At 35.2% G+C, this 22,109-nt stretch overlaps 1 protein-coding gene across 2 annotated transcripts in view; it reads right to left on the bottom strand.

The window, feature by feature from the left end:
* Positions 1-6,006: 6,006 nt before the first annotated feature.
* Positions 6,007-22,109, bottom strand: part of cdh19.S (cadherin 19, type 2 S homeolog) — a 151,204-nt gene continuing 135,101 nt past the window's right edge. For both annotated transcript variants that reach the window (XM_041567783.1, XM_018223617.2), the window contains exons 7-12: positions 21,198-21,451; positions 19,294-19,427; positions 18,989-19,110; positions 9,298-9,415; positions 8,343-8,594; positions 6,007-7,220 (exon numbers count right to left, since the gene is read on the bottom strand). In XM_041567783.1, coding sequence (XP_041423717.1) covers positions 6,727-7,220; positions 8,343-8,594; positions 9,298-9,415; positions 18,989-19,110; positions 19,294-19,427; positions 21,198-21,451 — 1,374 coding nt within the window. In that variant the 3' untranslated portion in view covers positions 6,007-6,726. The remainder of the gene's footprint in view (positions 7,221-8,342; positions 8,595-9,297; positions 9,416-18,988; positions 19,111-19,293; positions 19,428-21,197; positions 21,452-22,109) is intronic.

Raw genomic sequence — 22,109 nt, 5'->3', positions numbered from 1 at the left:
GAATAACACCATTATTGTTCAACACTAAAATAGTGGGCTAGTAGATAACAATGTAGAAATTACCAACAAAAGGAAAAAAATTAACTCCCAAATCAGTGTTGATCCCAATCATAAGGGGATCAATAGGTTCTGTCACACCTCTAGATCCAACATTAATGAATATTTGTGTCATAGAGAGCTCAAGAAATGAGCATTTGGGAAAAAAATAAGAAAAATAAGATAGTACAGTATTTCCCCTCACTTAAACACCCTTGCGTAAAACAAACACATTGTTCCAGATAAGAAAGACAAAAACCACTTTGCGCAATATGTTGGTGCTCTAAAAATACATTTTATTAAAAAAGTATCAAATACATCTGTGATTAAACACCCTGTTCAGTGACTTAAACTAATCAAACACATGTAATTAATGTGAAGAGTGAAATAGATAGTAGTAGGCAATGGAAGGGCAAGCACCTGCTTTTTCAGTATATTTCTGGTGTTCCAGTGTAATCACAAGACCTCCTTAAAGAACAATAAAGAAGTGGCATGTGCAGTAAATGTTTCACACTTGAATAAAAGATTAGAAGATGAAAGAATAAAAGCTTTCTCTTGATCAATGGAAAACCTTTAAACGTGCCATTCTTTATTGCTCCAAAGGCACTTGAATAAACTTTATTGTTCCAAGAATGATTGTACCTATAACAGTTTTTCCTCTATCCAATATTTATAACTTCACCATAGAAATACATTTAAAATACTAAAATCATATTGGAAACATAATCACTTGTATTCTAGTATACAAATGTTTCTCAAATAACACCAACAGGCATCTACTTAAATATAAAAAAGTTATACAAACATTAAAAACTTATTACACTAAAAAGTTTTTAAGATTAAAATTTATATTAGGACCCTGAGGACAAAGGGTTTTTAGCCTATAAATCCACCAACTTTCCCGTTTCAATGTATCCTTTACAAAATAAGAAAAAGTGGGAAGAGAACCTGTGAGCAAAATGCCACAGCAGCCTTTTTTAGGGAGTAGAAACAGGTCCAGCCAGGTGAAGGAGGAAAAGTATTGGAATCAAAACAACCACAGGCACAAACAGAATATGAGAGGACAGCCAAAAAAGAATACAAATTACAACAGAAAAAGGAAAATAGAACAGTATCAAGACAAGTGTCCAAATATACAAAGAACAAGGAGAGCAATGGGACAGAAAATTTAAAATGGGGGAATTAAAATAAGAAGAAAGATAAAGAAAAAAAAGTCAGGAGGAAGGTAAAAAATTAAATATGTATATGTAAATTGACTGTTAAGAAGTATTTTATAAATAGTAACAGTATATTTGGGAATTATGAATGTGCCAGTGAAAAAACGAAAACTATTAATAAGAAACAACCTTTATACTATCACAAGTAAAAGGGAGAGCTGTTGAGATGTACTGTATGAAAAAGTTATTTTGAAAGATTTGTAAAATTTTAAAAGAGAGAGAAAGAAAGAAAGAAAGAGAAAGAAAGAAAGAAAGAAAGAAAGAAAGAAAGAAAGAAAGAAAGAAAGAAAGAAAGAAAGAAAGAAAGAAAGAAAGAGAAAGAAAGAAAGAACTTAGTAAAAATAATTTGATGAAAGGTGAACAAAAAGCAAAAGAAAAACTAATGGATAACACTAATATCATTATAAAACCGGCAGATAACAGTGGTGGAATAATTCTAACGAATACTGGCAGTTATATGGTAGAATTTTATAAATTAGTGGGAGATGTAAACACTTAAAAAGTTACTAACAAATCCCACAGATGTCTTCTAAAGAAAGTTGTGTCATATGCTTAATGAGGCTCAAAGTAATTAGGTAATTTGGAGGAAAGAAATTATTTAAATAGAAAATAACCAAAAATCTAAATATTCTACATCTTACCCAATTCATAAAAACCTTTTAAACTCTCCTGGACGCCCTATGATTTCAGGTACCAATTTGGTGACAAGTAATTTATCCCACTTTATTGAATTAAAATTACAAAAGTATGTGATAACTCTGGAGTCGTATATTAAAGGGAATCTGTCATCATTTTAAACTTTTTTTTTTGCCTTTTTCTAAAAAGTACACCTCAATAAACACTGTCTGGCAAATAAAATGTTAATTCACATTTCAATACATAAGTTATTATAGTTTTTATTTTGTCATGGGGGCTTCCATATTTGCTCATTATACATGCATCAAGGGCTACACTAACAGCAGGCACGGCATTACCTGTGTGCTTGGAGGCAGCCAGCCTCTGGTAGAAAGCCAAGTCGTGCTGCGACATGAGGATCCATCTGTTAACTCCCCCCCTTCTGTGTCCTCCCCCTCCCCTCTCTGCTCATGCGTGTGATGTCACCAGGAGAGCGGTCACATGGTATGCAGAGCGGCTACTGCTTTCACTTCCCACTTCCTGTTTGCTCTCCAGCGTCCACGAGCAGCCCTTTGCATACTGAAAACTAAAACAGCTCCTGCCCTTCGGTACATTTACTCTCTGCATTCCTTTGATAGCGTTTGCAGAGTTGGGAGGGGGGAGATTTTACTCCTTGCTGCCTTCATTTGTTTGTTTGAGGCTGGTCACAAGATAAGGTGATAGAGCTGTGACCGTGTTCCCTCTGCTATCCCACCCCCACACAGACTCACTCCGTGCCTGCAGTGTTTATATATAACTATCTACTCCCTTCTCTCTTCATTGATAAACTATAGAAAGCAACCCTGAACTATTTAACCCTTCCTACACTTCATCCCTCTTAGTTTTTCCTGCTTCTCGAGAATGTCCTTTTTTTTTCCTTTTCTGTTCCCTATCATCAGTCTTGGCATTGCGCTTTTGTTATAAGAGGTATAAATAATTCACAATTGCACTCTTCACTACCATAGCTCTGTTAACATTTCCAAGCCCAACACTGCCTTTCTCCTCCCTGCCCACTATTACCAGGGTCCAAGGCTGTGGAGTAAAGCACTGGTAACAGCAGGCAGCTACAGAACTCCTCTCAGTCCACTCAGCAGAATCCTTCTGAACAGTTGTCAGTGAGAGCTGTTATCTTGATACCTGCCTATTGTTCAATTAACAGGCTGACTAGAAAAGGCTCGGTTTACATTACTTCAGCTTGTAGGAGGGAGGGCTAATGACATCACTCCTACTTGCAGTGCAGCAGTAAAGTGTGCCTGAGGTTTTTTAGAGCACAAGTCACATGACTGGGGGCTGCTGGGAAAATGTCAAAATGTCTAGCCCCACAGCAAATTTAAAAATTAAATATAAAAAAATCTGTTTGCTCTTTTGAAAAACGGATTTCAATGGCAGATTCTGCTGAAGTAGCACTATTAACTGATACATTTTGTAAAAAAAATTTTTTCCCGCGACAGTATCCCTTTAAGGATTCTACAGAGATTTTAAACATATTCTAAGCAGAACCAGGTATGCTAATTGCAACCCTAGATGTTAAATCATTGTTAAATCATTGTATTAGATTATACATGTCATTAAATCATTAAATCATTGTAATACATTATACATGTATTAGACATGATCAGGGGATTAGAGCTGTGAAACATTATTTATTACAAGATTAGGATTAAAAAAGATAATATAATTGATAGTATAGATTTTATACTTAACCTCAATTGTTTTGGTACAATGGAAACTATTACCTGCAGATTTGCAGGACTGCCATGGGGACCCAGTTAGCACCAAGTCTTTGAGGTCTTTTATTAGTCAAAAATGGCAGAAAATAGGCCGACAACATTTTCTTTTAGTTTTTTGTGAAACATATTATATTCCCCCTTAGTGCCTACATTAAGTAGATGCCTGGTGGTGTTATTTGAGAAAATATTGGTAGACTATAATAAAGTGATTTTAGTATGCATAGATTTTAAAAGCATTTATATGTGTCATGTCTGGCCACAGGTGAGTGACCCCCAGGCTGGAGCCTATTTGCAAAGTAATACCCCTGAATTGATGGACAATTAGTAGAAGCCATAGTAAGGCAAAAAATAAATATTTAATAACAAAATGAGAAAATAATAAATCACACAGAAGTTGAAAAATACAAGCCTGGAATGAGGCTGGCAATGGAGAGAGGCAAGTCCAGAAACAGGCAAAATGGTCAGGGCTGGCGGCAGGTAGGCGAAGTCCAAAAGGCAGGCTGAGGTCAAATGGCAGGCAGCAGATGAGCAAGGTTGAGAAATAGGCCGGAGGTCAGAAACAAGGGAATCCAGAGTAGTAGGAATTGGGAACCAGATGAGAACAGGAAGGTAGGAGCGAGGAACACAGGAAGGCGAACACGGAGCAAGGCAGGGAACACAGGAACCAGGGATCAGCCAGGAATCAGCATAACACAGGTAGAATGGGCCAGGAGCTCATATGATCAAGCAACAGGAAGTTTGATGGCACAGGCTTATAAAGGGCCATGATTGCTTGACTGACAACAAATGTTGTTAATGAGGCAAGATAAGGTAAGCGTGTTGCAAGAATATAGTAAGTCTGTTCAGGGCAGTGTCCAGTATAAGCACTAAGATTCCCCAGTGGCTCACCAGTATAATGCAGGATTGTCCAAATACCAGGGTTTGCTTCCATCGTGATTCCTGACACTATGGTGTAGTTATAAATATTGGATAAAGGAGCGACTGGTGAAGGTTCAATAGTTCTTGGAACAATAAAGTTTATTCAAGTGCCTCAATAAAGGTGGCAAGTTTAAAGGTTTTTTATCTCTCAAGGGGAAGCCAGAAGGCGAAAAACGTCAGCAGAAACGTTTGTTCAGGAATCAGGAAACTAGGAGATGCCAAAAAGTTATGGGACTTGAACGATGGCTGACTTCTAATTGATATGTGCGTGTTTAATACTATGTTTGTAAGTGTACTATGAGTCTTTTATTCAAGTGTGAAACATTTTATGCACATCCTACTTCTTTATTTGTTCTTTAAAGCGATACCGTCATGTTTCTATAAAAATCATAGGAACGTGTCAGTATCAAGTAGGTGCTGCACCGGGAATAGTTCCCCTCAAAGCCCCCCCCAAAGCCGCCCCACCAACCTTTGTGCAGCTGACCCACTGACACTACTAATGGATCTTCCACGTGGCTTCAGTGACGCTGGGCTGGGGGTGGAGTGATCCTTCCATAAGTCCTTCTTTTCATTTGTATTTAGCCTACGGAAAGATTGAAAAGCCCCCAGCCCAGCGTCACTGAAACGGTACAGAAGATCATTTAGCAGTGTCAGAGTGTCGGGTTGGGTTTTTTTCAAATGCTTCAAATTTTTTAGCTCTCTAGGGACATGAATATTCGTTAACAATAGAAAGGATTTACTGTTCCTACAGATTTAGTGACTTGCTGTATTATACACACTTACCCCCATACACTTAGAAACCCTACACACTTATGGTAGATTGTTTGTTTGTAAAGAAATAATATGGTAACCAATATCATGTTTTAGGCAGGTATGGAAAAGTTTAAATTGTAATGTTACAGGGGAATGTAATAAAATGCACAAAGTTTGCCCAGGTGCTGTAAATCATAGCAAAAATGCCACCTGATAAGTGTCTGTCAAACGTTACACCTTTGTGAGCTTTAAAGTTCTATACAATATGTAAGCACATCTTATCAAAGGAAAATTAATTCATACCGCCTCCAACAGTACCTTGTATGTTAAACCAGGTAATTGTAAGTCAAAACAAGAATAAGAGTTTATCTATGACATTGGCAATATAAAGTATTTTAGAGAATTACTTTATATTTGCTTTTTCATATTGTCAATACATATATACCATAGGGGTCATGACTCCTGGTGGCACAAGGGCAAGAGAACTAAGGGGTGCAAGAGCATATCCCTTAGAGCTCATTTCCTAAGCACTTGCACCCCCTTGCATTCTGTTCTGCCTTTGAGTGCAAGGTAGGAGCAGGAGGGGTGGATGTCTATGTGCCTCACCTCCCATCTCTCTTGAATGAAATGCAACATTCCATTCAAAGCGCATTCTTTTTCTCAAAAACAAAAAATAAACAAAGGAGAGAGAGCTCCAGTAAAACATGAAAACAAATATATTTCAGGTGTATAATGATTAAGCATTCACTACTATTAAGAGTTTTCCTTTATAACAAGTTCAGCGATCAACCAATTACCCATGTACAATGAATAGTTGCTCTTCACTGCCACAATCAGGCTTTTATGGGCCTTTATGTATATTTTCACCTTTCTAACTATATTGCATTTGGTTTCCTTGAAAATATGCTAAAATCGGAAATAAGTGCAAACGCTACTTTACAACATATACAAGCTATAATGAAAATAAGGAATATGTTCACCTTTAGGTATTTAAGATCACATTGGCAAATGTATATTTCATATGTTGATGATTCCTGTTTCAGGTATATTGCTAATTTGGACAGGAAAATAATAATTATCATTACATTTTTATTTCACTAGTATAATATTTTTTTCTGCTTTTCATCAAACACCAAAGTATTTTTATTTACACACATTTCTAATTATTGATAAAGCTATTTGATAATTTATTAATACAAAATTGCTGAACAATGTCACCAGTGTATCTCCCTTTCCTTTTTTTTTACTGTATACAAGATTCATCTCAATTCTTTGGTACAATGTTTGCTTTGTACAGAAGCTGATTTTATTGAATATCATGATCATAATTCATGGAAAAATGTTTATCTTAGAAGATATGTTTCACAAGATTCCATGAAAAAAAGCAGATGTTACAAATATCTAAGAAAATATGTACTTTATATTTGGTTAAGAACATAACCTTCCCTGTGGGTATCAGGAAAGCTTTGAATCTGCAGTCCCCAGTCACAGATATTCTGAATGTTTGGATCAATATCTGAGGATGTTGATTCTATAGAACTCAGTGATCCAGCTAAAGAGCCAGTGCCTTCAAATGCATAGCACTTTAGAGAGTCAAGTTGAAGACTATCAGTGTCTGCATTAGCTTCCTCTAATTTTTCCATGAGGAATTCTTTAAATACAGCAATATCTGGTCCGAGTTTTAAGGACATCCTATAAAAACTTTGGATATCTGTTCTGAATTTTCTGTTCCCAGGTTTATGCTTTCTCAGTATGGCTTGGTTTGTAAGGTGTCCTATGTCAAATGCTTCAGTGTCTTCTTCTCCACCTCCCTCATCATCATACTTGACAATATTTTCTCTAAAATCTTCTCCTTTTTCTGAAAGCATAGTATGCTTCTTCTTCAATTTCACAAATAGAATGATGCCCAGCACTGTAATAAAAAGAGCAGAACTTGCTATTCAAGACTTAAATGTGTCTATAAAATTCAGATACAAGATTTTGTAGAAGTAATCTCAAATATAGTTATTCAAAGCTCAAGCATAAAATCTTCCAGGGTCCAAGAACAAATGGCAAAATTATACTATAACGTGAATGCCAAACTTTTAGGGGCATATTTATCAAGGGTAGAATTTCGAATTTGAAAAACTTCAAAATTCAAATTATAAAGACGAACCAAATTTAAGTTTTAGGTTTTTTTTGGCAGAATAGGTCAGTTTTTGATCGAAAAGGTCCGTATTCGGCCAAATTCGAATTGTACGAATCAAAGTAATAGTACATTCGATCAAATTCAAATCAAAGTTTTTCCCCAAAAAAACTTAGAATTTTCAAAGTTCACCAATTGACTCCAAATAGATTCTAGGAGGTACCCTAATGCTAAAAGAGCAATTCGGCAGGTTTTAGATGGTGATTGGTTGAAATCTAATTTTTAAAGAGACAGTACATTATACATTTCGATATTCTAATTTTTGGATTTTTTTTTCAAATTCGAATAGAATTTGGACTATTCCCTAATCGAAGTACACAAAAAATAGCTCGAAATTCGAATTTGAGCTTTGATAAATCTACCCCTTAATGAAAGCATACAAATATAATGACAACTTGAAACTAAACAATTGAAAGCCAGATGGCTTCATTCTGCATGTTTCAAAACTTGCCTATGTTAACAATGCATTTCAAGCGATGTCTATTCAAAAACGTATAATATACAGTAGAGTTGCAGCAGCTCCAAACTTTGCAAATAATGCGATCTTTCCTGCCCCATAAAGAAAATTAAATGTTGTTATATAATTACTTTAGAAAACAGCACACTCGCTTACTCCAGGTTGGGAAACTTTAATGGCTTCTGTATGCTCTGAGAAACAGAAGTATTCAGGTCTAAGAAAGTGTTCTACAATATAAAGATGGGGCACATAGCTTTTAGATTACAACATATCAAGAGGAAGATGTGCACATGAAAGTGTACACTAACCTAGTACCAGAATCAACATGCAGAACTGATATAGGTCAGTTATATCATAATGTATCTTATTAACATAGTATGCATATTTCTTACCTAAAATTAAAAATGAACACACTCCTATTGCAATTAAAGCACCAAAGTTCAGTCCTAGATACAAGAACATTCCGTTGTCTTTACAAACTTCTGTATTGCCATCCATGCCACAATCACAAACATAAATTGTCAGAGTGTTTGTGCTGCTAAGAGGTGGGATCCCATTGTCATTTATTACAATTGGCAAGTAAAAATGTGAGTTTTCATGCAGATTAAATCCATCTCTTAATGTAGAAATGGTAGCTGTGTTATCTGTAGAAAAAAAATACAAAAACATTAAAAAATCACAGTTACAAAAACTTTTAAAATTAAATAATAAACTGTATACTATGGGGACATATATTTGAGGCCACATGCTGGTTTAGTTTTGAAAATGAATTCAGTGTTTGGAATGTCATACATAGTTATGTTATGTCTGGTCTGAGTTCCTTTTTCTAAATGTAATTCCGCAAGAGAAAAGAGTGGATCATATTGCTACATGCACTTGTGACTTTTTGCATCCAGTTTGTGTCATTCAAAACATAAATGATTAAATTTTCTTGCTAAGTCAGCATTACTTTCAGAAAAATATTATGAATTTGTTTAAAATAAAGACTAAAGAGTTATAAAATCAGATTTAACACGATCTTTAACTTGCTAAACTGAGCTCTATGGTTGTACAGTGTATGCCAATTTGGCACCTATATCTTCTTTGTTTTTTCAGAAAAGTGTTGATAAATAGGAAAATATTGACTCCCAGGAATTCTTAAGAATTCATCAGATTAATATTCAATTAACCTTAATAAAGGCTAAAAACATTTCTCAAACTTCTCTCAAGACTTTCCTCTCCCTTTCAAATTTCATATTTTGGCCTTTCCTTTTACTCATCGTCACTCATATAAAAAACATACATTTTTATTGAGAAAAACACCGCAAACAAACAAAAACATGATAGTTCTAAAAATAAAGCCATTACCTTTGTTGTCTCTGATAGTAAAGTTTGTATTATTTGCTGCTTCAGGTACCAAAGCAAAAGAAAAACGTTGTCCAACTGTTGCCTCATCTCTGTCCGCTGCACTTATTGTCTGTATTGGCTACAATTCAATATAAACAGATATAAATGCTTTGGAGATGTTGTATGTACTAGATTTGCCACAGCATCATTTAGGAAGTAATATTGGCTACAATTCAACATAAACACATATAAATGCAGGTATGGAACCTGTTATCCAGAATGCTCAGGACCTGGAGTTTTCTGGATAACAGATCTTTCTGTAAGTTGGATCTTCATACCTTGAGTTTATTACAAAATTATGTAAACATTAAATAAACCCAATAGGGTGGTTTAATTTCCAAAAAGGATAAGCTATATCTTAGTTTGGTTTAAGTACAAGTACTTATTATTACTACAAATAAAAAAGAAATAATTTTTAAAAAGTTGGATTAATTGATTATAATGGAGTCTATGAGAAATGGCTGTAATTTGGAGCTTTCTGGATAACAGGTTTCCAGATAATGGATCCCATACATATATATATATATATACCGTATATACTCGAGTATAATCCGAGTTTTTCAGCATCCAAAATGTGCTGAAAAAGTCGACCTCGGCTTATACTCGGATCAGCGGGCAGTAGCTGAGATTGCAGTCACTTTTAATCATTCCTATACCAACAGTTCACTTGGGGAGAGACTGCAATATCACACAGCGCCCTCTGTTGGTTATATGAAAGAATAACAGTGACTGCAAAATCACACAGCGCCATCTGTTGGTTATATGAAAGAATAACAATGACTGCAATATCACACAGCATTCCACAAGTATGGGCACCAGTGGTTCTTATGGCATTTGCACACCCTGACCCTCCAGAAATAATGACACCCTGTTGCACAGTGATAGCGGTAATGGCCACCTCAATTCCAATGTGGTGCAAGAAATCGACATCACAAAAGGTAATTCTAGCAGGCATGCTTGACAAAGGGTTTTTTGACTCCAAAACACTGCATGCTGCAATAAATTCTAAGCAAGGACTTACCCTGTTAGCATTACCTTGTGTGCTATCGATTTCTTGTACCACCAGTGGTTCTTATCATAAAATGTATTTATTGTAGAACATAATCCACATATAATTTTAATACAAAACAAGAAATATCAGTGAATAGTCATACATTTACAGCACTGTGGGGAAAGAGAAATAATACACTGAGTAGATAAAGGCACTCCCAACTTTCAGCCTTTACCCTAAGTGGAGTTCCAATGGTGTCTCTCTAGTCCTACTCACACTCCTTGGTGCAGCCTTTGCTGCTTGGATAAATAGCCCTACCCATCTATCACCCCTAGAGAAACCTATTAAAATGAGAAGCCTATCCTTGTTAGACCTTACTTGTCTCAGTTCTACTGCACCCTTCCTGCGTGCTCAGCTTTTATATTATTGCACACTGCCACCTAGTGGCTAAACTTGGGAAAGCTAGAGGTCATGCTTTGACCCAGGAAGAGGAATCTAACTCCTGTGCAAACTAAGGCCCTTCAGTGGCCAAACTTTAGGGGTTGCACTATAAATGGGGAATAATTTTATCAGTCCCCTACAACAACATTTTATCCTATACCAGTATTTTTGAAACTGTGACTCTACCTCTTGGACCACCATTCAGGACCCAGCTGAAAAAGTAGATTTTGGTTCCAGCCAATGCCAGATGTTACAAAGTCTTTAAATTTAACTACATAAAACCTATTTCTTTTAAAGGAAAACTATACCCCCAAAATGAATACTCGAGCAACATATAGTTTATATCAAATTAGGTGACATATTAAAGAATCTTACTAAACTGTTATATATATTGCCCTTTTACCTCTCTAGCCTTAAACCACCACTTTGTGATGGTGCCTGTGCTGCCTCAGAGATCACCTGACCAGAAATACTACAACTCTAACTGTAACAGGATGAAGCGAGGAAGCAAAAGACAGAACTCTGTCTGTTATTGGCTCGTTTGACCTACAGTAACATAAATGGTTTGGCTGGTGTGTTTGTGTTCACCATGAATCCTAGGATCCCAGGGGGAGGACCTTATTTTTTAAAATAGCAATTTTCTTTTAATGACTACCCAATGGCACACACTGCAGGGTTTTAAATATGACTTGTTTTATGCAATATATTTTTATGGAGACCTACATTGTTCGGGGCGTATTGTTTTCCTTTAACTAAATCATCAAATAAGAGGAAATATTTTTGTTAAGTGTAAAACAATGTTATGGATTTGCCAACAGTAGAAAAAATTGATGGCAACTGAGTATAAAATATTTACCAGCTTTTAAAATTACAGAATGCATGGATTCATTCTAAGGTATTAGATAAAGATTCTTTGCTTTGCCAATAGAAACAGTGATTGGAAATATGTCAGGATTTTTCTGTTTGTTTATTTACTTTTTTTGTTGAAATTCCTATGTTCTAACTGTTTTGTACTGCTGCTTAGCTGTTGTACATGCATCAAGGCTTGATATACTAGTTCTCTGAAAAGTGGGGGCATATTTTTATCAAAGGGTTAACGCACACTTTCACCCTTTGATAAATATGTCCCTTAAAATACCGTACAAGTGCATATGGAGCAGCAAACATTCCCTCTGGCTATAACTGGTGAGCTTATTTGATCTTTTCATAAATATTCCCCTGTGTTTGATATTCTATAAATATGAAGTGGGCATACTCATATACACGGATTCATTTTTATTGCCTGTTTTTGCATGTAGCAAATAATATGATATCTAATCCAACAAAAAGCAATTGATCTTTTAGGCAAGCAAACATTTCTTATAGGTATACATTTGATCCATGTTGTTCATCCATGGAATATGCACCTACCCAAATGTTTATAAATATATTTAACCACATTAGTTATGTTAATGACATAATCATATATTATATACTTCTCTCACTTTCACACTATGATAAATATGTCTCTTAATATACCATACACAGCAGCAGAATTTCCCTCTGGCTATCATTGGAGAGCTTTATTTTATCTTTTGATAAATATTCCCCTGTGTTTGATAGCCTATACTTATTAAAGGAATTGTTCAGGGTAAAAATAAAAACTGGGTAAATAGATAGGATGTGCAAAATAAAAATGTTTCTAACATAGTTAGTTATCCAAAAATTTAATGTATAAAGGCTGGAGTGACTGAATGTCTAACATAACAGAAAATCACTTCCTGCTTTTCAGCTCTCTTGGTTTCTACTGATTGGTCACCAGGCAGTAACCAATCAGTGACTTGGGTCATAACTGTTGCTTTCTGACCTGCATTCTAAGGATCTTTTGCAAACTCACTGAACAGATATGCCCCATGTGCCCACCTTAAAGTCACTGACTAACTCAAAGTTAGAGAGCTGAAAAGCAGGAAGTAGTGTTCTGTTAGACATCCAGTCACTCCAGCCTTTATACATTAAATATTTGACTAACTAACTATATTAGAAACATGTTTTATTTTGCACAGCCTATTTACCCAGTTTTTATTTGTACACTGAACTGTTCCTTTAAGTGAACATATTTATTCATATAATATACTGATTTTATTTTATACTGTTTCACTTTTATAGCCTGCTTTTGCATGTAGCAAATTAATTGACAGCATTTAATCCAATAAAAGCAAATGATCCTTTGGCGAAGCAAACATTTTCTATATATTATCTACATATATGATTGTTGGTTATCAATAAGCATCTACTTTAAAGTTTATAAAATAAATGTAATCATATAAATACAGTATATTATTCACATAACTAAGGTACTGATATTTTACTAGGCTAACTGTTACTGAATTGTTGACTTGTATCTTGGCAACTGGGGATTGATAAAGTAGTTGGAGCCACACAAGTTAGGCCATATCCCAAATTTCTATAATATCTTATAATATAATAAGTATGGCCACTCCATGGAATCAAATGCTTTGGTCTCCCTCAAGGACCAATTACTTCCCCCTGGGTTATAGGGCTATCTAGATAGACTCAGCTGCTCAGTTTTGGGAATGTAATGTTTTCCAAAAACAGGATTAGCTCTATGTTTCTGAAGCATGTGTAGTATAGAAGCCACGATAGTATACCACAAAGGCCTCACTGTCTGACACATTTGCACCCCGTGCATTCCTAATTCTAGCAATCATTGTGGTGGGGATTACTTAAAGGGATTCTGTTATGATTTTTATGATGTAGTTTTTATTTCTAAATTACCCTGTTTACACTGCAAACAATTCACTCTACAATATAAAATGTCATTCCTGAACCAGCAAACGCATTTATTTTATTTATAATATTGGTGTGTAGGCAGCCATCTCAGGTAATTTTGCCTGGTCATGTGCTTTTAGAAAGTGCCAACACTATAGGATGGAACTGCTTTCTGGCAGGCTGTCTTTTCTCCTACTCAATATAACTGAATGTGTTGGATTGGGACCTGGATTTTTACTATGTTTTGTGTATGAGTGTTGTTGTTAGAACTACCAGGGAGCTGTTATCTTTTGTTGAGGAGCTGGTATCTGGCTACCTTCCCATTGTTCTGTTGGTAGGCTGCTGGGGGGAGGGAGGGGGTGATATTACTCCAACTTGCAAAATGTCTAGCTCCATGTGAGATTTCAAAATGATATATACAAATCTGTTTGCTCTTTTGAGAAATGGATTTCAGTGCAGAATTCTGCTGGAGCAGCACTATTAATGTTTTGGAAAAAAAAATGTTTTTCCCATGATAGTATCCCTTTAATTTAGAAAGGTAAGCAAGGGTCTTTCCATTTATCTGTCTTTTTTATGTAGATGTAGATGCAGGGTCGGACTGGGGGGCCCGGGGGCCCACCGGGGGCCCACCGGGACTAATGTCCAGGGCCCCCTCTGACCCCCCTGCCTCCCTACTATGACGCGCTGAGCACTCCTGTGTGTAGGCGCCGCTCCTCACTGAAAGGTACCGCGCGCCTGCGCAAATGGCACTGCGCGGCACATAGAAAAAACTTTTTTTCTTTCAAGTATGATCGGGACGGGGGACTGGCCCGGCAGGGGCCCATTAGGAGTCAGGGCCCACCGGGTTTTTACCCGGTATCCTGCCGGGCCAGTCCGACACTGTGTAGATGTGTGCATTTTCTGAAAATAGAAAAACTAAAAACAACTTTCTGTTGTGTTTCTAATATATTGTGCAGATTCAATTAATTGAGAAGAAGTTATCTAATGGTTTATCATGTGAAAACTCATGGACAAGATTCAACTTTTATTAAAATTCAGTCCCCATTTTTCCCCATAGACTTAAATAGAGTTTACCTGTGATAAACAGTGAGTTAAGTTTTTCTGAATTGAATTGCATTTCCAATTGAATCTCATTCATGAGTTTTCATGTGATAAGCCGTTTCCTCTCTGAATTTAATCTGGGCCATTATGTCATATTTGTTCCATATGAAATAAAAAGTTTATCTGGCAAATCAGTTTAATTACCCTTAGTGAATATAACCCAAATACTCTATCTGCTCCTTTGAATATATGGACTTGTTTCGAAGACTAGTTATCCTGTATTTAAAATAATGTCTGCAAGCACAATGATCAATTGCCATTACTGCTGTCTGTCTCAGCCTTAAAGAGCATGTAAAGGCAAAAAAATAAAATCCAATTTTTACTTTCTTTAATGAGAAAGAAACCTATCTCCAATATACTTTAATTAAAAAATGTGTACTGTTTTTATAAGAAACCTGACTGTATGCAGTGAAATTCTCGCTTCATTTACTGCTGTGGATAGGAATTGTCAGACCGTCCTTAACTGCTGGACAGGGAAACAATCATACTTATGAACAGCAGGGGGAGCCCCCGCCTTACTTCCCAGCCATGCAAAACTCAAGCAGCTTTGTTTGTTTCCCTGTAGAGCAGTTGGCGACTGTGTAGAGATTTGTATTGGATTTTATTATGGCTTTACAACCCCTTTACTGTTTTCCAACTCCAGCTGCAGGGACAGAGATCATGGAGCCAGATTTAAACAGGGATTTTATTTGGAGGATTATTTTGCTGCAGCCACTGGCTCTGCAGAGTTGGAGAATGTTTGTATTAAAAAAATACAATAGGTATAAAATCCAAATTAGATTATTAATAAGTCTTGCTGTATCGGCTTCTGGCAGATATTATTTTACTTTTTCTGTTTTGATAATGTATGAAGATCCCTAAGCAGCTCAGACCACACTGATCATGTGCCCAGTCTTGGTCTTGCAAAGATGTTTAACAAAGTTACAAGATGGTGACCCCATGTGGCCAAATTTGAAAGCATACATAATTTGTTTATTTAGGCTTGTGGTGCAGTAAATTCATGTTTATGTTTAGCATACAAAATACAGCATTTATAGCCTTATTCTATTTTAGACTTTACTTTCCCTTTAATAAACTCTGTCATAGCTCTCTTGCCTTAACAATTCCCAAAGCTTGCTTTCCTTGTTCTTGAGTCCCAGATTAGACCAAGTTCTGGGTTCTTGCATATATTTATTGCTCCTCGGAACTCTGTTTCAATCTGCCAATTGTCAGGGTTCTTTTCCAATGTGCCTTGTACCCAGATAATTAGTACTTTGTTTTAGATTGCTAATTTCTTTTGCAGAAATATATAGAGAATTTCTGTGGTTGTTAAAATTACAGGCAATTACCAGGTGTATTAGAAATGCTCTATTTCATTCAGAATACAGCTGAAAGAACTGACCTAAAATCTGAACCTGAAATACCGCTGTGTCAAAATTATAGTTCTTGGAAACAGGAGTACCTTGACAAACATTCTGTAAATATGTCAATTTAAAAAAAAGATTTCTATAGAAATGATTACTTTGGTTATAAGTATATGAAAAAATTTAGAAATGTGCTTACTAAAAGAACATCATGTTTAGTAAATATTTTCATGTAGGGGGTTATTTACTAAAAATCTAAAAATGTACTAACATTTTTTTCTCATTGTTTTATTAAAACAACTCCCCATCACCATTTTAACTTATTAATAAACTCAAAAAAATTTAGTGCAGGAAAAGACTCAAAAAAATCGAGAACAAATCCAAAACAAATGATTTTATCAGATTTGACTCCCGAAAATACCTATTTTTTTGGATTATCACCTGAAAACCACAAATTATTTGGATTATCGTCCTAAACCCCGTCCTGTAAAAGTAATATCACAAATTGTGAATATTTATGCACACATATATGCCGCAACTTTGATGGTGGAGAAAAAATTTGCAAAACAGTTTCACAAATTGCAGATTTAAATAGCTGTCAACGTTATTTTCACTCACAACAGCCTTGAACAGTGGTTGCACTCATGCAAACACCCATCTTACTTGTGAAAATTTGTTTATAATGAGAAATGCAAAAAACTTAAAGATGACCACAGCAGTGCAATGTTTTAGCATTCATTTATATGCAAATAAATATGTGCTTGCCGTGCAAACTTTATAAATGACCCCAAATGGGTTAACAGACATCTGCCTTTCCATCACATGGCAACTGTGAAGGTGCAAACATGAACAACAGAAATCCTGCCATAAAATAATCCTTGCAGCTTCAGTGCAATCCATATCAAAGAGATGCAAATAACTGGATACACTGGTGTGGGTGCAGGGATAACAAGAGTTTCCCAGGCAAGAAGACCATGGATCTTTGGAATATGGGATTTGATCTTTAGAGCATCCTAGCTTGATTTGACTCTCTTGTCTGCCCAAGAAGAGATGAATCATCTCCAAAAACAACTACCATAGACCGGATTGGCTGGGACTGTCTTTTGGGTGTGACTGTCTTTTGGGTGTAACTGTCTTTTAGTGTGACTGTCCTGGGAAAAGGGTAATATTCTTGAATGAATGATCTTCCTTGTGTACATATAAAGAGCATTTGTAAACACTTTGTAGTTAGGCACTTTTCACTCTGGAATCTGGAATGACAGTGGATATAATCTACTCAGACTTTGCTAAGACATTTGGTACAATAAAAGATAGAAGGCCACTGGTTAATTAAGAAATGTTGGCCTGGAACATAGTATTTTATTCGATTATTCTATATATATATATATATATATATATATATATATATATATATATATATATATATATATATATATATATATATATATATATATATAGATATACACACACACATACTACTCCCAACTCTTTTAGATGTTAATATGTTTCATGTTAAAAAGATAACAAGGACTGGTTGAGCTTTTAGAAGATTTCTGCAGCTGTGATATTGATTGGATCACAAACTAATTGCTATGAATTGTGTCATTTCAGGACTCATTAAACTGGAAGCTTTGGAAAGAAAATTAAAAATCAACATCTTTCCAAGAAATTGGCAACCAAATAAACGAAGTCTTTTAAAAGTAAAGCAGAATACGTTTTCATTTAGTTGAAATAACAGAAACACATAGGTCACATTAGCGTGTGCTTTGCTTAAATTACTGAATAAAGCATTTGAATATCCTTAAAGGAGAAATTAGCAAAAGAAGTCAGCTAGAAATGTTGTACATTATGTTTTTAGCTTCTGTACCATCCCAAGAAAACCACAGCCTTTTAGCGAGGAAAATCTGTGCCTTCAAAGATGCCCAGTAGCTCTCCATCTTCTTTTCTGCTGATTCACTGCACATGCTCTGTACTGCTATCAGTTACTGATCTTAGGGGCCCACTCAAAATATACAATATGCATTGAATATAAATATCAAAATACAGTATAAGGCTGAATAGTAATTAATACAGATAATTACTACAAGCACAGAAACCAGTTCAACTACTGTGGCATGACCATTGAATAATCAACCCTGTAGCATCAGCTTATGTTACAGGTCAACCTCATTTTCTGCTTAATAATTTGTGACTACCCCTAAGCTTAGCTTCTCAACAGCTGCTCTAAACTCACTGAGCATGTGAGTGTCACAGACACTTTCCAAGATGGTGACCCCCTCTGACAAGTTTGAAGTCCTGGATCATTGCTGCTATTGAGAAGCTGAAACTTGAGGCTGGTGCAATATGTTCAGTATATAAAATATGTCATTTTTAGCAATAATTCTTTTTAGGGTTTAGTTTTCCTTTAAGCCTTCTATTTACTTGCATTAATGTGAGTTCTTTAGCAGGCATACATTCTAATTGCATTTTATCATGCATTGTATTGAGCTTAAGTTGGCTTTAATTTAAAATATACAAATGCACGGTTTCAGCTGAAACACATTCCTTCTCATGACTTTATGAAGTTGGAGGGTGTTGTTTTCTGTCCTTGGGTTGTTTAACAATTGCAGAAAAATAGTCACAATTTGCTCCTGTTTAGGTCTACTTTACACAAGATACAACTCACAAGCAATTAATCATGCATTTAGAATTTCTTCCCTTGGCATAGTTTATACAGGCTGAAACTGACTATGCATAAATGTTTTGTCAGCATCACTTCATCAAAGAATTTCATGAAAATTTTTAATTTAAATCATTTTAAATTGAAAATGTAACTCTTTTAGAATTATAATATAACTTTAACTGAACTATGTGATTTTGATTCAAATCAGATCCTTAACAGCTCTTGCCGTATTTATTTTGTTGAGGCAATTATCTATTAAAATCCAAGGTTTCAATCACAAATAAATGCTCTACAGACATTTGGTCACAAATCAATCATTATTAAAAAAATTACTGTAATTCTTACCTCTCCTGGTTTGGACTGTTCACAGACATAAATGTGGTATTCTTCTGACAACTGTGGAGCATTGTCATTAACATCGATAATGCGGATATAAACTGGAACTTCAGCTACATGAGCTGGATTTGCTAAAGTCAATGGAAATCATAATACCAACATTACATCACTGGTATGTTGAATATGCTGAAATCAACATTGATGAGTAAACTGAGAAAGATTGGTCCCTTGATTATCTTATTTTTATATCTGTGAGAACAGGTCTCCTTTTAGTTATAGTAACTTGAAATAACTAGATAGAGATCCTTACTCACTTGCCTCTGTTGCGGTAACTGTTATATTATACCAAAGTGCCTCTTCTCTGTCCAAAGGTTTAGTTGTGGTGATTGCTCCAAGATGCAAATCGATGTCAAAGAATCTGAAATGCTTGATTTTATGAAGGCCATACCTGGTAGTTTATGCAAAAAGAAATATAAAACAATCATTGTAAATTAAAAGCTGCTTGACCATAAAAAAGTAAACTTCGTGGCAATTTCACGAATTTATTCACCAACGGCAAAACGTGGAAATTGGCATTGAATTTGCGCCTGGTGAATAAATTCCCCCATCACTAATGTTATGAAAAAAAATTACACTTTTTTTAATGGTTGTGTTTTATTTTCAACATTCCAGATTAACAGAAAATTGTGATTACTATAAGAGATAAGATAAACAGAGACAAGATGTGGTTCTGTGTAGTGTGTAGACTATAAAAGAAAGACTTATTGAAGGTAAAACGTGATGCATATGGATGTGGGTAAAGGCTGTGCCGTAGTTTGTTAATGTTTTAGGGGCACATTTAATAAGCTAGAGTGAAGGATTCAAATGAAAAAAACTTTGAATTTCGAAGTATTTTTTTGAGTACTTCAACCATCGAATAGGCTACTACGACCTTCGACTTCGATTCAAACGATTCAAACTAAAAATCGTTTCACTATTCGACCATTCGATGGTCGAAGTACTGTCTCTTTAAAAAATACTTTGACTACATACTTCAGCAGTTTAAACCTACCGAGGTACAATGTTAGCCTATGGGGACCTTCCCCAGCACTTTTCTTACAATTTTTTGATCAAAGAAAAATCCTTTGATCGATCACTTAAAATCGTTCAAATCGCTTGATTCAAAGGATTTTATCGTTCGATCCATTGATTTTTACTTCGATCGATCGATCGAAGGATTTGCGCTCGAATATCGAATTCGAAAGATTTAACTTCGAGGGTCAAAATCGAGGCTTTATTAACCCTCGAAATTCGACCCTTGATAAATGTGCCTCCCCATGTTTATTTTCATTGACTTAAAGGGGGTTATTTATTAAAGTCCTATTTCTTCTGGTTGTAGTTTTAAAGGGGAAAACACAATTTTTTTGTGATTTATTAAACCAAGTAAAAGTTGCCCAGTTTCTATTGAAATACTGTAAATGGGAAATAACTTTATGGGGTTTCTACTAAAGTCTGATTTTTTTTAAGAGTTTTAAAGTGAAGAAACTATTTTTTTATAGAAAAAAAGCTCAACGTTTTCGACATTTATTAAATCTCAAGGCTGCTAAAATTCCAAATAAAAAAGTACTTCATCTCAAACCTGCTAAGGTCATGTAGAAGTCGATGACAGATGTCCCGTTTACAATTTGAAGATATCATGATTTGCGCTGGATTTCATCCAATTATCGGGCTATAATCCACAAAAATCTGAGTTTTCAGGGCATCAAATCTGAAAAAATCTCACAATTCGGATTGAGTTTTTTCCTGCACCAGATTTTTTTCGAATTAATTTATTGATATATACAGTAAAAAAAGTGGATGGGAGTTTGGTCAAAGTGATTTTAAGAAAATAGTTAGAACTTTTCAGATTTTAGTAAATAACCCCCTCTTGTATTGAAATACATGGGGCAGAAGTTTGCTCACGCTTTAACTTCACAAAACCCTTACCCAATTTTTGGTTTGAGAATTTTTACTGAAATGTCAGCAAAAGCAGGGGCAAAAGGTCCACCACCATTTTAGTGGGCTTTTTTCACCTTCCTCTGGGTCATCAAGCAGTTAGGTGTGATGAACTTGGTTTTCTTTCAACTTTATGTTTGCAGCTGTGACTACAATCCATATTTTAGTCCATCCATATTTTATATAGCTTAATGCAAGATTGCATTATTTTCTTGATTACTTAAGAAAAGAACCAATAGTATACCTGACTGGAGTGTTGCTGTTATCAGGGTCTTTTGCAGTCACAGATCCAATATATGAACCAGCAGAAGCATTTTCAAGAATTTCCATAAAATATTCCTTGAGAACAAAAACTGGAGGTTCATCAATATCTTCAACATGGATCTTTACTGTTGTAGTATCTTCAAATAAGCCATGTTTCAGAAACCTTTCATCAATATGTTTATTTATAGCTTTCACACGTATGCTGTATCTCTTTTTACTTTCATAATCGAGAACCTAAATAGTTGTAAAACAAGTTTTGATTATCTTTCTATTCTGAATTTAGAGATGCAATTAATTCTGAAACCCATAAAGCTAGTGATGCCAAATATTTCACTTGCTTTACTGTTGATGAAACTTTAATGGACAGCTTTTAGGTAGAAAAAAAAGCACTCAAGGACATCCACAGTTATGGAAATAAAACTTAAATCCCATACAATAAAAAATTCCTTTTCGTACTTGTTATGATTTTTTTTTATATGTTTTTTTCACAACATTTTTAATGAGCTCCCCAAAAGTAATACAGATTCTCCAGTAGTTTTGGTTAATGATGGTGTGGGTATAAAGTCTTTAAGATTAAGGGCTCCAATATTTTTGCATGGTTACAGAGAGATTCCAAAATTGTGTGAAAAGTATTGGGGGGATTTTAGAAAATTCAGTATCTCAACATTAGGTGCATCTTGTATTTACTAAAAGTTTCCACATTTTAAGATCTGGTGATCTTAGTCTAAAGACCAGAGGAAAATACAATAGTAGCATAATATAGATGCACTGAATACAATAACAGAAAATAATAATTTGGTGATCAAGTTTAAATAAATAATGCTGATCTACTAACTTATTATAAACAGCAAGACTAGATTTTAAAGCATGCTGTTATGCTTAGTACTTGAGC

Source organism: Xenopus laevis, chromosome 6S (assembly GCF_017654675.1).
Source record: "Xenopus laevis strain J_2021 chromosome 6S, Xenopus_laevis_v10.1, whole genome shotgun sequence".
In the NCBI taxonomy this organism is placed as follows: Eukaryota; Metazoa; Chordata; class Amphibia; order Anura; family Pipidae; genus Xenopus; species Xenopus laevis.
This window is presented reverse-complemented; position numbering and strand designations above follow the sequence as displayed.